The 19,487-nt window shown below is 39.4% G+C and overlaps 1 protein-coding gene across 1 annotated transcript in view; it reads left to right on the top strand.

The window, feature by feature from the left end:
• Nucleotides 1-19,487, top strand: part of LOC146601361 (VPS10 domain-containing receptor SorCS1-like) — a 303,293-nt gene that overhangs the window by 239,351 nt on the left and 44,455 nt on the right. The window contains exons 12-17 of the mRNA XM_085308294.1: nucleotides 5,932-6,034; nucleotides 6,561-6,637; nucleotides 7,835-7,926; nucleotides 8,939-9,046; nucleotides 10,430-10,547; nucleotides 12,430-12,560. Coding sequence (XP_085164420.1) covers nucleotides 5,932-6,034; nucleotides 6,561-6,637; nucleotides 7,835-7,926; nucleotides 8,939-9,046; nucleotides 10,430-10,547; nucleotides 12,430-12,560 — 629 coding nt within the window. The remainder of the gene's footprint in view (nucleotides 1-5,931; nucleotides 6,035-6,560; nucleotides 6,638-7,834; nucleotides 7,927-8,938; nucleotides 9,047-10,429; nucleotides 10,548-12,429; nucleotides 12,561-19,487) is intronic.

Raw genomic sequence — 19,487 nt, 5'->3', positions numbered from 1 at the left:
GCTGTAGGCTCGGAAGCTTTAAGGAACCCTAATAACTTTCCATAGGCTCAAATGAAGAGGGGTCTCTTCTTTAGGGCCAGTCTTTTGGCAATGTTGATGTTTATGATTTTYTCTTTGAGCTCAAAAATGAAAAGTGGCACATTCATGCAAATATATGGGTGGATAGGTGTTGGGCATGTATGTTGTATCTGTATTTGTATTTATCAGTATAGATCAACATATGGATAAACCTTTAAACATTTATTATTATAGCTAAAAGGTTTCCAGGAGTAAAAAGAAAATCTCAGCAGCATGAATAGAACTGGAAAACTCTGTCAAATTAGATAGGCTAGACTTTTCTATGTGTATTTTTCGGCTTTTATAACCTATATACAGTACTAGGATAATGCTCTAAGAACTCTAGCCATTACAATTTCAATTACTTTTATACTGTAAAAATAGTAACATGTTTCAGACAGGGCACTACTTATACTACTCTTCCTGCTATTCTCTGGTACCTGCATGTTGCCTCTCATGAGAGAAAAGAAAAAAAAAGTTGTTTCTCATTGTTGAGGCTGTAAGTTTGTTAGAATCTGAATCAGCTTTACATTATGTACATGACGTTATGTAGCTGAATGCTACACTAATCTTTTGCAATAACGTGTAGGGTTCAGTTAAGAGCAAAGAATAAATAACTTTGTATTTGAAGCTGTTCAAATAATTGATTTTTTGATAGAGCCAGAATGAAAGTCATTTCATTTTCTCTCAGAATAGAAAAAATAAATAGGGAGTATTGGGGGTCAAAGAGAAGACTTATTTCAAAGAAGGACCAAATTCACTTGAGTTTGTTTTCTTTTTCTGCCTTTTTAAAAATTTTATCTAAGGGGAGTTCTAGATTAAGTCTTTCTTTAAGATGAAAACTGAGAAGATGGCATTCAGAAAACTTTGCAGACATAATTCAATTTTTTGGAAAGCCTTGTGTTTTAAATAGATTGTAACATAATTCTAACTCCAGGTGAACATCTGTTATAAATAAAATACTTTACTTTTTCAAATTATGGTTGGTTTTGTCATAAGCCTAAGATTTTCAAGGTGAGAGTACAGTATTTCCAGTAAAAACAAGAAAGAAAACAAGCAAAAGAAGAAATATACATCTTATGGGTTGATAAAATAATAATAATAGTAAACCTCACTCTTTTTCCATAAATTTGAACTCTAAGCAAAGGTCTTTCTTGCTGTTCTTACACATTGCTTATGAGAGATCTGACTTGCTGTTGTGGTTATAAATGAGCCAAAGACATTAGTTGCAAAGTGTTTAAAGAACAGCTGTGCACAGGAATTGTGTATTTTAGATACGAAGGTACGCTGCCACTGCAGTTACCTGCTATATGGTGGAAGTGGTCATATGTCTGAGTATACACCAGAATTGGATGGCTGTCATGGGAAGAGGGGATTATGGCTTCTTTGAGTCTTCSCATCCACATCACGTCTGCCATTGCACTCACAGTCACCTGGGAGCAGTGTATAACCCAGCGAGAGTTAGATCAGCTGTGCCTCTACAAGCTGGGTTCCCCTAGGTGGTGGTAGAGTTGAACATGCCAGGTGAGGAGTCATGAGCAGGGGCAGAAGTGTGGGGGACATGAATTGATCCATAGAAAACTCTTGGTTCTCGGTGGATTGTGTTCACACACACAACTCCACTATGCACAAAACTATTTAAACACTCGCTCATTTTTATCCTGCTCTCTACACAAGAATGTAGCTGCCCTGAGTGTTGCTTCCACCTTGTGCAAGCTTAATATAGAYTTATCATCCTGTTTTCACTGGAGAGCAACCACCTCTTACGCCGTCTATGACTTGGAGGGGGGTCACGGGAGTCTGTGGGAATCTGTGCATTGATTTCAAGAAAGTATGGGGCAGATCCTTAAATGAATTAATCTATGCAGCTCAGGCTTTACTTTTCCAGAAAGAGAGTAAGAAGAWAATTAGTTGGCTCTTGCCTATGATAAGCCTAGAGCAATGTTTAGCCATGTTTAGTTTTCTTCTTCTGTTGGCATGAGGTAATACAGATGGGTAAGAAATCTGTGGCATTGCCTGAGACTGTTCTAGGGGTTCTTCATGCTTAGGTCATCACAAGCTAGTGCAATTGTAACACAGCAAGGCGCTCTGCTCAGTGTATCAGGGTCTCGGGTGGTTGACTTGATAGTTTGCAAGATGGGAAATAGAAGAAATCTGAACTAAACTGACCAATACGGTCTTTTATAGGAGTAGTCCGCTTGCAAGAGAAAAGCAGGAGGGCAGTTTAGAAAATGTACCAAAACTGCAAAGTAAAATAGCAATCGCACAAGAGAGAGCCAAGCTATTTAAAAGTCTACTTTCAGCTTCACAGTTAATGGCAGACGGAGATGAAGAATGGCAGAGTGCAAGGTTTGAGAAATGATAGAGAATAGAGCACAGAGTTTGGGAGTAGTAGGAGAAATTTTCTGAGTAGAAGTACTRGAAACGTCATATATGCCTGGAAATAAGCCAGGGATCCATAGGGGTRTTCTGTTCAGGGGAAGAAATGGAGAAAAAGAAGTGGATGAATTGTGCAAATAATTAATTTATTTTCTGGTTCAATGGCTGAATTGAGGGGAGAGGGAAACAGGTCAAATGAAAAGGTTTATTCTCTAGCTATTTCTTCTTTTTGAAAAAAAACTCTTTCTTGAAACATGYGTCAAGTTTAAAAATGGAAGTGACCATTTAAACTCAAACACTGAAAATTTTCCTTTTGACTTTGAAACAAACCTTTCGACTGGTTGGATGTGCAGCTTCCATCTGAGTGCTAAGAAGAACTTATTTGACTCTCCAGAGCAGTGCACTTCTCTCCAAAGGAGGGCTGTTTATTCCTGTGCTCTTTCACTGTCTCATTACTTCTGTTGGTGTAGGACTAGTGTAGGAACAGGCATTTCAGCTATGGTGATGCTAACAGCAAGTTGTATCAGGTCTCATTTTGTTTACAGAGAAAGCAGCAGATGTTATTGAGCCAGTGGAGCAGGTATTTAGATGTTATATCATAGAGCCAGGAAATCTAGACCACATGTCTTGGAGACCTGAGAACAGTAGAGTTTTGAAGATGATTCATAACTAGGAGGTGGCATTAACTCTCCAGGATTACTACGGGGGGGGGGGACACTGATTGTGTCTTGCCACCAGACAGAGGAGCTCTGTCCTGTTCAGGAAAGCAGTATAGGGGGACATAGGTCTATGGCAAGAAACCCATGGAGACTGGGAGTTAAGGACTTCTGGATCCAAGCCTAAGAGGCAGGAGAGAGGAGAGATTTACCTATCAAAATATAACATACTGATTGTGCCAAATTTGAGCACTGAATATGACTTCAGTTGCCTGTTCTACTGAAATGTCTTAAGCGCAAGCCAGGTGCTGTTACACTCAGCAGTCCCTGCTAGCTCGCCTATCGCCAGGGTGAGCTCTAGCTTTCTCCTGTCACTGGAGAACTGAGTTTCCCCTACTCTGAAACACTCCTGTTCCTAGTCAGTGTGGCACAGTTGTGGCATTTCAATAGTTCAGAAGCTCTACTCATCTCTGTAGTCACATTGCCTACCCATGTGTCACCAACAGCTTTACTTCCTTGCGTCAGTTGCTCTCTTTCACTCTACGTATTCCTGTTCCTGGCATGACCCTGCTGCTCCGTATGGCATAACTAAGTGAATTCCTGGTAGTCTGTTGTAAATCTAGCTCAGCTCCCACCATTACTCCAGGGCAGATACTAATGCCCCCAGATACACTGCTGGCTTTCAGAATAATTGTCTCTAGCAATAGCTTGGGACATGGTAATGATATATATGTTGAAGCTCTTCAGCAGAATGGGGTCTGTCATTTCCCAGAATGATAGGACCGTCCTTAGCCTGAGAGTGGAACGCTATGTCCCACATGCATCTGGTCCTTACACCTGTAGAGGGAGAGTTAATACAGAAATAAGTATGTAGCAGCTAAATTAGCAGCTAAGGCATTTAAGAGCAAATCTGRTTGAAACACAAGTTGAGCCAGATGGAACCATCCCTCTACTGACACGCTCAAGGTGTTTTTTTCAAAGCAACTCGATGAATTTTTTTTGCTTTTTTTTGTGTGTGWGAGATTGCTCTGAATAGTGAGGATGAAGTAAAATTTGAGCCTAACAAGATCTAATCTCTAGAATAGGGATAGAATAGGGAAACGGATGAGTTAATGCCATTAGCTTCTGTCCTCAAAATTTTGGGAGTGGACTTGGAGTATGTTATTTTTGAAACTATGTTCTGTATTTAGTCTTTTCACAATGTATAAAAATGTAAAAGGGAATAATTCATTCTCCCTTAGTGCTTTTCCACTTCCCGCATGCATGTCAGCTCGATTTGCTTTCCACTCCCTCCCTTCCCCCCAGGGCACTTCAGCAGCTCATCTCACAAGGCTGTCAGTTAGCGTTAAGGTGCTTGGCATATTCTACTTGGCAGGTGATGTTCCCTTCTGCACCATCCTGTGTTCCTTTAACCTGTCTCAGAGAAGCGAGAGCTCACATCCCTCTTCCCCACTCCCATTCATCTTTGCAAAAAAAAGTTTGSCTGTTATAGTTGTCATTCTCCACAGGCAGATTTTCATTTCGGAGTCATAGACACCTGCCTGGRAATGGGATGGATCAGTGACTGAGAGGCAGCCTAGAAAATTTCTGGGACTGGAGATCTCAAATTTAGTGTATGCTRAGGGGAGACACCTGCCTCCTCAGGGCCTGACGGGCCTTCTGAATAGTCTGCCTTGCTTGTCTTGTAGAGTCGTGCAAGCTGAAGCAAGTGCTTTGCTATGTTTATGCTCCTCAACTCTCTGATGCCCACTTCTATTTGATCAGCTTGCTTCAAGTTTTCTTGTTAGTATTTTCCCCCCCTCCCTTCCCTTGGCCTATTTCATGAAGGCTTTTYGTGAGATTTGAAAGAAAAAAGTCCTGGAAATAATTTTTGCCCTCTCTTGGGTTTTATCAGAAATTTTCAGAAATTATCAGATTACGGATTTGTAGAGACGTGAATGGAATGATAATGGCAAATTTGGAAATCTGCCCATCTGTCTCCTTACCTGCTTGCTTAGTAGATTTATTCTGTACCATTCCTGTCCTATCTGAGTTCCTGACATATAAAATCAACTGCATATATGTAAAGTTTCCATTATATTGAAATCTCAAAGGTCACATCTAGATGGGATGATCAAGCATTGCATTAAACAACTTTTAAACTGATACTTTTCAGTCCTGGTACTTCTGCCTAGTATAGTGTAAATGGTCAAATGTCAAAAAAAWTCAGGGTCAAGAAATGATATGACACTGTCTAAATTAAGTTGTCTGTTATGGCTAATTAGCAGTGATGGTATGGTTATATTGCTCTGCATTCCAGAGTTAGCAAGAGCAGTGCTGTTCTGTGAATCACTTCATCATATTTGTAGCCCTGTTTGCTTCTCAAGAGAGCTAGCAGTCAGGAGAGGTAGGTAGTCATTACCATTACGTGTCCTTGCTAGTCAGGTTGCCTTCTTCCTGCACACAGCCTCAAAAGTTTTCAGCCAAGTGAATTGGTTTCCCAATGGGAAAGGATTGCACTGGAAGATTACAGAGAAACTCCCAATGGAGCAAGAGAAGCTGATAAATTCTCTTCTTTGGAGTGTCTGCCTCATTGAAGGGCAAGAACAAATCCTTATGCCTGTCCTTGCAGCTTCACTGGCAACATATGGGATCAGTCTGGTGCAAAGTGTCACAAGAACAGTGGCTGTTATCTTTCTAAGAATGGCCGAGTGCAGCTGTAAGGAAACAGTGTCCTGAATCTCAAGAACAACCGTTAATTGGGCTCTTACGCCCTACAGGACATAGTATGTATGTAAATAAGAGAATGCACTTTGTGTTGTGTTTCTGCTTTTCATTTTTCTCTCCCTTTTCTCTATAGCCCTATTGTTCTCTTCACCTTCACCTGAAGGTCTCGGAGAATCCCTACACCTCAGGAAATATCGCCAGCCGAGATACTGCCCCCAGCATTATTGTAGCTTCAGGTATGAAGCTTTTAATGCTTGCCTATTTATGATGTACAACTGCTGAGACAAGTCTTGAGTTTGTGATGGGTGTGGGAGGGTGTTGAGTGGCTCATGTGATATAGCACGACCTGTACAAGGTAGGAAGRGGAGAGGGAAGGAAGGAAAAGAGGGAAGGAATAAAGGAGGGAGGGAGTGAAAGAAGGAAGGCTATCAAATGGAAGTCCTTGTGGACCTTCRGGGACCACCTATTTTGATGGAAACTGACCTTCAAGACACAGGACACAAGTTCTAGCCATGTACCCTCATGGACATTAGATTCAAACCAGTGCAGTTCCTTTTGTATGGAGGTGTGTAGAGATGTATGCATTGCAAGTTTTACATACGCTTTTTTCAAACAGAAAATCTCTCCCTTCCCCTCATTCTCTCTTCCCAAGACTAAAAGTTCTATAAATACAAAAGGCAAACCAAAAATATTTATTTCCTTGATTTGCTTATTGTGCTATTTCTTAAAATGTTGCTTTGCTAATCAGTATTTTTCTTACAGGTAATATAGGCACTGAGCTTTCAGACAATGACATCAGCATGTTTGTTTCTTCTGATGCTGGGAACACATGGAGACAGGTATGTGCACAGGATCGCAGGTTGAAGTAGTAATTCTAGAGAATTGTAATGGAATTAGATTCAAAATGATGGGTTTTTTTTGTTTCAGAGTAGTTTTTTGCTAATCTATGCAAAAGCGAAAACATCYTTTCCTGTTAAGAGGTAGAGCTATATGCCCAATGAAAAATGCTGAATATGTCATTAGGCTTCATACAACTGAAAGTTATTTTTCTAATACAACTCAGAGGTTGGCTTCAGTCTAACCCTGTAGAAGAGGAGGATAGAAAAAAAATGTGAATATTTAAAAGGAGATGAAATGTTTYCTTTTACTCTTGTATGCCCTTGTACCGATCAAACCATTTCCTCCATGATAATACTTTCCAGAGGATTAGCAGTTACACTATTCTACTTCTCCTTCACTAAGTGTGGGATTCATCTCACCTGTGTTGAGTTGTCCAAAGCTCAGTGATCATTTAAGCTAATTATCTTGCCTTGCTCTGAAATTAATCAAGAAAAAGAGCATAGTTCAACCTATTCTGAAGCTGTATCTCTCTTCATTGATAATGGTGATAGACTAGATGATTAATTTRAACCAAATGCCTAATGTTTAGTTGAATCCCACTTGTTACCAAAACATTGCTATCCTTTAATGTATTTGCACTCATAAAAGGGAAGATGATTCCTGTTTTCTAATTGAGATATGAAGTTGTAGAGAGAAGAGACTTTCCCAGAGCCATGCGTGCTGTTGAATAACCTGGAGAGCAGATGTCTGCAGAAAGTCGATACAAAAGAAACACAGGAAAAAAAAAAAACTATTTTAATATTTGATATTTCAGGAATTTAATTATTTCACAGTGTTTGACCAGCCCTCATTTTTCCCTCTACATCAYTTACATGGGCTAGGGCTAGATATGTGCAAACATGTTAAGTTCTTCCTCAGACAAAAATCTGTCATTGAAAAGAGGAAAATTGTTTATCCATGCACAAATTCATGTTTATAACTGACTGTCCTTTCTATTGAGTAGACKCAAAATGCATTTTACAAGGACCTGAAAAGACATAAATAAAGAAAAGGAACTATCTTAATATGAAATGCCTTCCTCTACTCAATAGTTTGCTTAAGCCATTTCCATTTTCTGTCATGGGCTATGATTTAAAGAGCTATGACCTTTTCTTGATACGAAAGAAACAGATCTAAGTATATGCTTCTTTTTCCAGATCTTTGAAGATGAGCACAGTGTTCTGTACCTGGATCAAGGTGGAGTACTTGTTGCCATGAAACACACATCTCTGCCTATCAGACATCTCTGGTAATGACTCCAACTGTGCTAAATGTGACAGTCTGATATCCCTCCTTTCAGATTCCAAGACATTGGCAGTTAGGATGCATCTACAATTTTTTGTAACTAGAATCTGGAAAGCATCAGTTAAGAAACTGGCAAACCCTCACTTAGATAAGGCTAAGAAGTCCCTGCAATTCTGGTTACACAGCTTCAGCTTGGCCTGATCTTAGATATTGTCAACAGAATTCCACAAAGTAAAAAAGAATTTTCCTGACTTACGAAGAGTTGGCTTCTTGAATTCAGTTATTTATATAGTAGATAGTTTGACATACGGCTTTGTCGCTTACTAAATTGCCAAACTACTCTATTTTGAAAATTATTGACAAAATTGTCTTCTATGTGGGAGGCAGCAATCATGATCGAGAATTTAGTTGAATAGCTTCAAGATTATATAGCCAATAAAGCAAAAGTGTCCCCACTAGATARCACTCTTGAGTTTTGGTAGCAGGTAAAATATAGTTCAGTGCTATTTTGTTTGATACTACAATAAGCATCATATCAATGTCTAACACACACAGACCCAAACTTTAAGAAGTGGTGAGTGGTTCCAAGGTCCCACTTAGACCAATCACAGGGAAGACAACTGGTCATAAGAGGCAAAGTTTTTGTRTGCTGGAAATCTAACCTTCTCAAAATGTCTTATGGGGGAACTCAAAACCAGGATGCTAAAACCCAACTATTTATTTTTAAAAAATCTTAGTCCTAGGCTACATTTTGCCCTTAAAGCATCAATCTCTAACAGAAGATTATTAGTTTCTACCACTTAAGTATTGGCTGTGGCTTCGTACTGTGATGCCAGACAGGTTTGATCAATTGCCTGGTTTATGATACTTCCAAAAAAAGTAGTTATTTTGAGGATTAAAACTGCAGTAGCCAGAAACAGAGGCAATTTCCTACTTAGCCGTAGTGGGCTGGACATTCTTCTCAAGTAACGTAGGAGGAGAGTAAGGAAAGACACTAATTCTGCATTCTCCACTAGGTTAAGTTTCGATGAAGGGAGCTCTTGGAGCAAGTACAGCTTCACGTCTCTCCCACTGTTCGTTGATGGAGTGTTAGGGGAACCTGGAGAGGAAACTCTCATCATGACGTAAGTGAGCATGTYGTCATGCTAATGTCGATGGGAACTACAGCATAAATATCTTACGAGAGTTGTTCGTAACATAATAGCTCTTCTGGTTGGGGGCCGAACTAAGTGCTATCTGAAACCAGGAGTGTACGGTCTTCTGTTGCTAAATCATCAATGTTTATGTGTGATATGATTGAGGGAATGACAATATAGTTTGTTACAAGCTGAAAAAACATTATCATTTCGTTTATCAGCATGAAACCTGACTCCTTAAAATGAGTGTGATTTAGAGCASAGTTATCCTTGACAGATGAATATTTGAAAGAAAAATGGTAGAGTATTTTTATAGCTGTGTTTTTGCTGCCACTTTTTTCTTTTTTTGCTTTTCTTTTTTTCTAACTGAGACACATAAAAATGAAGACGTTCTTGTGTAAGAATGAATGACAAAATGTTGCCTGGAGGCTGACTCATGAAAAATTGTGATTAGTTTCAATCGGGTATGCTAAGTTCTGCATGGTGTATAAATCTGATTAACCCTGCCAGAAATTGTGACATTTTATCTGAGATCAGATTTTGAAAAAACAGGAGGAAAATTCAGTTTGTTTTTGCAAAAAATGATCTAACCTGTGATAAACAGAATATATGGCTTGAAAAGACTAACCTGCATTAATAGAGGTGAATAAAGAATGATCCATTTGTGTTTTGATTTTAATTCTTGTGGAAATCATGACCAAAGYTCATATTTGAGATATCAAAATCCTATGGGTTATTGATATTTTGAAATATCATTCTCCGTTTCCTGTATGTTACCTTGTTAAGTCAAAGTTGAACAAATATAACCTCRTTCTAGTTAAACCATCTTAATGATTTAAAAACCAGTTTGCATCACTAATATTTAACTATTTTATTGGCAAGAGGTGGAATTCAATGCCAGATCACAATATCTGAATGGARGTATCTCTATGGGGTTGTCTATAAACTAATTGATGCTAAAACCATACTGTTCAATGTACAATACACAGTGTAGAGGAATTCTCGTATGGCCGAMCAGAACCAGTAAATCTGCAGGGGGCAGTGGCTGCGGAGACCTGGTAACTCAAGTCTGTAAAGAAACATTATCTCCAGCTCTATGWCAAGTCTTCTCTGTTTGGTCAGTTTGGAGATTGAGAAGAATGGAAGGATCTTGATCCACAGAATGAAAGCTATGTCCAGCTTTCAAGAGGGTTATATGTATTTAGGAGTCTAAGTCTCATTTTCAGTATGTCAATCCAGTGAAAATCATTGGGCCTGGGCCCGTAGAGGAATTAATCTCTGTTGAAAATTTGTGGGTATCTATATCAGGTAACCACAAGACTCCATCTGGMCCTACCTTTTACTGTATGCACTCTTTGCTGTATTCTGTAGAGTGTTTGGACATTTCAGCCACCGCTCAGAATGGCAGCTAGTGAAAGTGGACTACAAGTCCATTTTTGATCGGAGGTGTGCAGAAGAGGACTACAGGCCTTGGCAACTCCATAGCCAGGTGAGAAACAAGGAGGCTGGGATATGAGCTGAGGTAATTAATGATCCTACAGTTAAAGATCAGTGTGATCCTCTGTCTTTTCCTACCAGCTTGATGTATCAGAATTTTTTGGCATTAGTTCCTTACTGAACAGCTCTGTTCTGTTACATAGGTATGTTGGCCTCAGATTGCATGCTGTGAGCCTCAGGAATGAACAGCTGTCCATTGGCTTGTTCTGTATCTAATGCATAAAAGTCGGTGCTAAAGAAGGAGCAGAGTTTTCAGGCTCTTGTAAGCACAGCTCAGACTCTTGTCCAGAGTTGAGGGAAGCACAAGCACTGCTGCTGAAAGAGGCTTGAACTCCTTCACTCTTAGCTCTCCCATTCTGTTTCTCAGTCCTTACCTCCTTTCTCTCCTTTTGTGCCCACAGAGYCTTGTGTCTTAAGACCCTTTCAGTGTTCATGCTTGTTTCCTCAAATTACAGCCATCTCACACTCATTTCTGATTCACTGATTTTCATCATTGCTCTATCTGTCTGTTCTGCAGCAAGARTTGGGCAGTTTATTCCTTGGTCCTTTGGGTCCACTGTACCCTGTTCCTTGCATCCTAATTGCAGCTGCTGCATACTTCTTCCTGGAGCCATTGCTCCAAATGTCCCAGTGTGCTACCTTGCTCTATACAGCACTTTGTGCCTCTCCTGGGGATACCTTCCCAGCTCTGCCAAGTCTGACATGGCAGCCTGTGTTATATCAGATTAGAATAAAATATAGTTCAAATTCTATGGCTGTATGAACACCCTAGGCTCTGTTGAAGTCTGAAGAGATGCACCCATTTATATCATCAAATTTTGTCTTTCTGTCTGCTGTGCAAGAATTTAATAATGAATATAAAATCAAAATAGCTTGACTCAGACTAGCTGCTCACGCAAGGCACAGTTCCATACTAAAAATACCAGACGTGCCTTAAATCCTCAGATGACGAAAATCAGTACTGCTTCCTACAAATTCAAGGAGCCACAGCATTTTAAACCAGTTGTCATTCTGGTCCTTCTTTTTCATGGGCCATTCAAAGCCATGAAAAGTTTTTTTTTTTTTTTTTTTTTTTTTTCCCCCTCCGGCAGTTTTACCAGAATAAAAGGTGACAAGTGAGACCCCACTGTATTTTGTTCTTTGCGTTTCTCTACTTGCATAAGCAAAAGTGCCAAGGATTTTGCAGTTTATCTTTGAGGATGTTGGCTAAAGAGCTTGCAGAACTATTTTTAGGAAGGCTTCTGTGGACTCTTGCCTTTTGATTTGCTTTCCATYGACATTACAAGACTGAGCCTTCCTCCCTAGATAGAAATATTTAGAGGAGTGCTTAAGATAGGAGAGAAAAGATAAGGAAGGGTTAGCRTCTAGCACATAACTGGTCATGCCTGGTAAAACCTGAACTCAGAGCCTGTGGAAGGTATWTACATATACGCATATTACTAGTTTCCACTGGATGAGATTAGCAATARATAGATGACCAAACTAGTACACTTGCTCTGTGTCTCCGATAGCAGAGGCATCAGGCTGTGTTTTCTGTTACTGTGAAACCTAATCTATAAATAAGAAATGGTCCTGAGTCAAATATTTGGCTTTGGAACAGATTCATAACCAGGTTAGAAATACAAGAAACCSCAGATCATTTGCTCATGTGTAGTAGGAAAGCAGCTTTAGCTTCAATTAAAGCTTCAATAGCTTTAATTAGTTCTGCTGTACTGACGTGGCCTTYGACTTGTCATCCTCTTGTCTTGAGTCCCAGCCTCTGTTGCACAGGCATAGTGTAGTGTTACACCATTTTACTGTAGTTACAATATTATTGTAGTGATACAAACACCCTGGTGGATGTCAGAGAAAGATATTTTTGRTTTTGTTTCCAGGGAGAAGCTTGCATCATGGGAGCAAAAAGAATCTACAGGAAGCGCAAGTCAGAGAAGAAATGCATGCAAGGAAAATATGCTGGGGGTATGACCTCGGAGCCATGTGTGTGCACAGAGGCAGACTTTGACTGGTAAGCAATAGGCACAAGAAATGTATGAGACCTACATARAATGATATGCTTGCCACCCCGCCAATACTGGGCTCGCTAGAAGTCTTTGCAGAGAGTAGAAATTAATAAGCATTTTTAGATGGCTAAGTAGATTGTTCCCTGATAATGCGGGTATATCAAAAGAAAGAAAGGTGGAATAGATATCTCTAGCCTTTGCTAAGGCTTCTCTGAACTGCTACTGAACAGACAATTCTCCAGGTCACATCTGCAGTCTCACATTAAGATAAAAAGTCCACTTAGGCTATCTGGCTATAGTACTTGTGCAAGTAGTATGTAGGGCATATATATAGTGTAAAGTGTACTTAAATAACTAAAAATATAAATACATAAATATGATGACCATAGATCTCCATATATACATAAAAAGAATATACACATATATAGAGTAAGCCTTCAGTTTCTGGAAGTCAAGTACCTAGGGAATTCCTCATTCATTTACAGACTATCTGGGCCATCAAGTTTGACAGTCTCCAATAGCCATAGCCTTCATAATTGATTTATCTCCTTCTGAAGCCTTTTATCCTCTATGCTATGTGAAATAGTGTCCCCTCCTGAATTACAAATGGTGGGAACAAATGTCAACTTACGATTTCATCTGAAGATTCCTGCCAATTCCCAATAATTTGCACACACAAAAAAAAAAAAAGAAAAAGAAAAAGAAAAGAAAAGACAGGGAACTACCATTCCTCCTTTACATTTTCTGAAAAGATGGTATTTGTCAGTGCTGGTAGCCCCAATTTTGTGTCTCATCCAACTAGATCTATGACTTATTATGAACTGAACCCAGTATCTGTAACATACACCCTGAAGAAGTTTATCTTGTAAATACTTCATTTCTTTGCTCTGTGAGTTCTCTCCAGGACCACGAAGATTTATTTTTCTTCCTGTGCCACCCTCCCATAACTGTAGTTTTACTGATTTTTCTGTATAAAACCAAGACAGGCAGAAAAATCTAAGGCAAACAGGTATTGAGATCTATAAGATCATCTTGTTCATCAAAAGGTGCTGAAACCACTTTAATGATAGGATTTCCAAAGCAATCTGTATCCAGAAAAGTTACTAGCAAAGAGAATAGCATTTCTAGAATTCAGGGAAGTATAATGTAGAAGGAATAAATAAATAAATAAAATAATAAATGCTCTTGCACCAAAGAATAAAAAATAAACACACCTAGGCACTGATTTTATGTGTATGTTTTCCTGAAGGGTCCCTCATCTTCCCCTGGGTTCTTTGTTAGAGAAAATGTATTCTAGTTCCATGTGTAGTTTGTCGTTCAGGTGCCTGAAGGTTCTGAGTGTCAGCCCTTTAACATACCTCTGGCGATGTAAAAGAGATAGGAAACCACCAGAAAATTCCATGAACAAGAAGGAAATTCTTTAAAGAATTTTCTAGTGCTAGTACAGTGTGCAGTACAAAGCTGTACCAAGCTCATGCTCAGGCTCAAGAAGAATTACTGGTGGGATAGCTCAAGGTAGATGGTTGATCCATTAGTACTTAAACCTCTTAAACTGGCAAGCAACACACACTCTGGAAATACCTCTGACAAAAGTCTCCTTTCCCTCCAGGACTTCTCTCTCTCTTTCTCTGAATGTATGTTTTTATTAAAATTTGCTGTGTGATTTGCTAGTAAAAAACAAAGGTACTGGGTACAAAACAGGAGTAGCACAGTGACATTTGCCGGGGGAAACATTCTTTTATTTCTTTTACATTCTCTTAGAGGAAACTTTCTCTGAAAGGTCTCCTGGGTTGCGAGAGAATCTCTCGGAGAAAGCTTGCATGATTGGGGGCRTGTGACAGACATTCACAGTTCGCATGCATCCATGAGATTCCTCAAATATGTTGGAACAGGCAAAATTAGGGCTTTTTGAAAGTCATCTTGTTAAAAGTAGCCTGAGAAAAACAGCCTTACAAGTACTCCAGGTCTCTTTTCAGAGCTGACTGATGAAAAGCCTTTCTGACCGAGCAGGGGCTTTCCTGCTTCTAATGGGTCTGGTTTTGTTTTAGAGCAGACTGTCTTCATCCCTCTCAATTCTCTCTGAACTCTTGTCCTCAGACCTATATTTTGACTTTATCCGTTCCAGCTTCTTTCCACACTGCCTCTGAGGAAATAGATTCCTACATCCAGTTCAAGAATATTATCCAGAAATAGTCTTCACTTATTTATCAACTGAATCCAGTCGTATTTTTACATAGATTTGTCAAAGGATAGAAAAACCACTGGGAACAGTAGACAGAAGTTTATCGAGGAAGGAGAAAAGAGATACTAAAACCCCAGCAGTTCTGCTGGCTCTATTGAATTTCTCACCCCAGTCGTATTGTGCTAAAAAGGCAAAGCTGCTGCTGCTGTGTCCAGCATTCAGCGACCGCCTTGTTGAGCTCTGCACGAGGCTTCGCTTTCGATGCATCCTGCGTAAGTCAGTCCGAAGGGGCACRTGGAGGAAAATCAGTGAATGATCTTTTCCTGTGGCAAGAGGTTCTCTGTGCAGTCCTTCCTGCAAAAGCAAGAAGCACTTTCGTCATCCTCACTCACAGCATTTCAGCAGTGCTTTTGAATTTTCTCTTTGTCTTTTTGTGCTGGGCAGAGCTTTTAGGTGAAGGAGGTTGGAGGGTATATGTATCCCCCCAGCAGGGAGAAGTCTGTTTGCTGCCCCTGCTTGATATTTTATTTTTGAAATAAATTAGGCAGAGTTTTATACTGAAATTAATGGTTATAGGATCTAGACTTACACACAGAATTAMAGAGGAGAACAATCTTTGCCCCAAATAGTGTAGTTTCTTTTCTGTTTGGCCACTGGATTTATRTGAAGAAAATGTGGATTTTATTATCTAAGCTTGTCAGAGCTTGGAATAAAAATCTGTCCATATGATCTGCTAAGCTTTTAAAAAAAATATTAACACTGTTAATCTTGTGAGTGTGTCTTCTTATCAGTGCAGGAAAAACAAATCAGTTATAAAAGACATAAAGATTTTATAACAATTTTCTCCTGGCTTCTCAGGGGCCATTTCAAATCTGTATTCAGCCCACAGTGGTTCTTTCTTGGAGAAAGGGGCACATTTGTTTATTGTTTTATGCAGCGACAAAACTGAGTGACATTAGAAATGACTGTAGTTTCACTAGCCTTGGGAACCTGAGCTCTTCYGACAGTAGCCATCTCTTGTCATGGGCTAGATCCAAAACCAGCTGGGGACATAGCTGAAACTGCAGCTTTCGTGCTTTGTGCATGGGCTGAGGTTCACAGCCAGAGGGCAACAGTGCTTCAGGAATAAGGTGGTGTGGAAACTGCAGAAGCCCTAGGCAAATCTGTCCTAGCAACTGCCTAGAAACAAGATTGTGCTTCTTCATTTAATTCATTTGGGTAAATGGATGACACTGTTACTTGTGTGTTATTAAAGCATTAATTTACTCGTTTTCCTTACATTGTGTTCCTTCCTAACGTTTGAGCCTTATTATGGTAATATCTCTTCAGTTGAAACACTTCTTAGACAGAGATGGAAATCTTTGCTGGTATTCATTCTTCAGCTACGTGTCTTTTAGGTCCCTTAATAGAAACTCTGAGTTAAATGCTACTCTCTTAGTMCTTCCTCTGAACCCACTGCCATTAATACTGAGGGCTTCTCAAATCAGTATTCCTGTGTCTCACACCGTCATGGGAAATATGACCCTGTTTACACTGGTGCTTGCAACTCTAAATATCCAGAGACGGGCAAAGGCATCTCAGTGCAACTGAGAATTCATCCTGTTTATTTCTTGGCATTGAGTATATCAGCAAGTATCTGGCTCTTTTTTTGTTGTCTGGCACTTAAATTACACACCTGCCTGCTAATTTCGGTTCTTATGCTAAAATACCAGAGTCCTGCATCATGAGAAACTGCTCTGACAAACTGTGGGAAGGCAGAAGGCAGATAATGAATATGATTAGACTAAACTGGCTTCGTGTGTCACCACTCATCAGTGCAGATGGTCATGCGTGTGCCAGCTCTGAAATAAGACACATGCATTTGCACATCTCCATTTGGGTTTTGCTTTATCATTGAAGTGGGCTTGCTTAGCTAATGAGTAGTAATTCTGAATGAATTCTTAGTTCATTCTGAATGCTTGTGAAAAACGTAGCTTCACTATGAAAAATTTACTGTGCGTTCCTGTGCCTCTTTAGAGATCTTAGATATCTACTAGGTGTGGATTTACTGGAAAGACTGAGGATTTTAGGCTTCCCATTAATATACTCTTATATGGCATGTACTCCCGAATACTGTGATATAATCATGTGCCTCCACAGATGCATCATTCAAACTGYGACTGAATGGATCCTTCTCTGAGATAAATCCCCCCTCAAATCCTATAATTCTGGGAAGCAAGAACAGCCCCTCTCCAACAGAAATCTACTTATACCATAGGTCAGCATAAACAGTGATATTAAATGACTAAAATGGCTGTAGAATTTTATCACTGCAACTACAGTTTTTTCCACAGAGGGTTTTGGAAACTGCAGAACAACAGCGACTGTGATCACAGATAGCTTGATTCCACCCTACTTAGTATCTGAAAAGTTTGTAAAGCAGAAAGTTCAAAACTATAAATGGCATTTTCAGATTCTGGCATGGATGACCTCTTTGGTTCAGATGAAGCTGTTTGATGTTAAGGATGTCCTGTGGTTAGATGTTAAGTCGTGTGCTGATTTTTAGAAGGTTTGAACATGGCAATCAATCGCTCATCTGACTTAACAGATTATCAGTGTTATCTATTTATTAGAGCAATGAGATTTTAATAATTTTGTACACATTTGCAGTTCTTCCATGACTCTGTGTTTGTGCAGGTCCCTATTCAAATTACAAAATTTCCTAGGGAATTTAATTTCCTTTTATTCATTTCTACCTATGCTGCAAATAACCTTAAATTAGGGAATTTACTATCAGCTTTGAGCATGGATACAGAACTTCAGAAATTAATCAACATCTGTTTCTAATTACAAAGAAGAGATTGCTGTCCTACTTGAATAGGACTCCAGTTTGAAACAGTAGAAGAGCCCAGTGTAAAACCAGTATTAGTCTGAGCCAAGTTATAGGCTGCTTCCTACAGATAAAGTAATCCATGTTGATAAATGCTCTGCTCTTTTTTGATAAGTACGTTATCTATTTCACCTGAGTTCTTTTCAGGCACCCAGAAAATGTAGTTGATATATGCAAATTCCAATTCCCAGCTACCTGGCAATGACTTGGCTAGCTGATTGTGGTCTAAATCTGATGCCTTCCTGGTCTCCATATTTTGCTATCCTGGCTCGTGCTACGGCAATCCAGTTGATGCTAATGCTTACTGATTGCGACAAAGCCTGTTGTGCCAAACTGTAGGCAGCAATTTGTTGTCAGCATCAGTGTTGTGTGTGCATCAGCCTGTAGCCAAGGAATTCATTAGATTCCAAGACTGCAGAGGTGAACGGGTGCCTGGTGCATCTGTAGAGAGATATGGAACAGCAGTTCATGTCATTTGCTGGGAAGATATTTCTGTATGTCCTTAATGAGCCAGCCGATTTGCAAGTTTATAAATGACACTGTGAAACTTCTGTGCTTAGAACTATTTCTGCCATGGAAGATCCCATAATTTCATTCTCTTGACTTTGAGGAATATGATCCCACTATAGTCAGACCTAGTTAATWCAAATTCTGCTTGTCCAGATGTGCAGGTACAATACCTAAGTGGCACTAATAGGAACCAAAGTTACAGCATGAGTCTGGACATGTGTGTAATAAGAAATCACAAACTGATGTTACTGTGTTAAATTGGACTGTGGGTACTGATCCCCTCTGAGGCAGATTTCATTGTGGTGTTTAGTTTTCACCTGATTACAGAACAGTCTGTGTGTACTGTGTTACAGCTTTTTCATTAGAGTAACCCATGATAACTTAGGAATACAGTGCTGCAGAGCTGACAATTGAATTACAAAAATACAGAGGTTCCACTTGTACGTAAATATTTATTTTCTCTAAGCAGATCAGAATGTTATTCCTCATTTTAAAGTGTTTTCCATAGCCATAGTGTTCCTCCAACAAAAATGATTAGAGGAACACATGGCAATGGGAAAATAGGCTGGCTGATGCTTCCAAAGCAATTAAGCAATATTAAATTACTAGTATCTGAGTAAACAGATTGATGAAAAWTTATTCACAAAATCTACAGAAAAAAACTATTTAGGTCATCAAGTTCATTGCTGTTTCCTACAGTGTGTTCTCAATTACTTTGTTGTAGATATCCTGAGCAGCATATCTGCCAAAATGTTCCTTTGAAACAGCCATTCCTAGTCTAATGGATGTTTAGGAATTTTCCCCAGTGATATGCAGCTTTAATTTTCCTTTACTTAATACCATCTTTTTAATTTCTCCTTTTTTAGATTACCTCAAAACATTTCTTTTCTGGAGTCAGAAGGAAAAATTGCCATTTAGCATAAGTATAAGAAATTCAGCAAAAATAACCTGCAAAATCTACTCCTCCTCCTTTCTTCGTCTCATCTCTTAGATCAGTACTGGAGTACTTAAAATTGTTTAACATCGTTTCAGTAAAACCTGTTTTTTTTGGAAGCCATCAAAATTTTGGTCCAGCAAGAAAAAGATATTTGGGAAAGCCTTCACAATTTTAGAAGTTCCTACTTTTTTGTTGTTATTCTACAAATATCATTGATCACCTTGCTGTCTGTTAGGAGCTGCTGAATCTGGTAGCCCGATAGAGGCAAGGTTGCCGCAGCAACGTGTTCCCAGACCCAGCCAGGGCCTGAGGATGTATTCCCTATACGCATGCATGCACAAATACGTACGGTACATACATACAGGGCTGACCACATAGATCAGCATAGACAGAAACTGCAGCACTCGCACAAAGGGCACTGATGGCATCATCCT

This window comes from Rhea americana, unplaced genomic scaffold (assembly GCF_003343005.1).
Source record: "Rhea americana isolate MKP2758 unplaced genomic scaffold, rheAme1 scaffold_104, whole genome shotgun sequence".
Classification (NCBI taxonomy): Eukaryota; Metazoa; Chordata; class Aves; order Rheiformes; family Rheidae; genus Rhea; species Rhea americana.
This window is presented reverse-complemented; position numbering and strand designations above follow the sequence as displayed.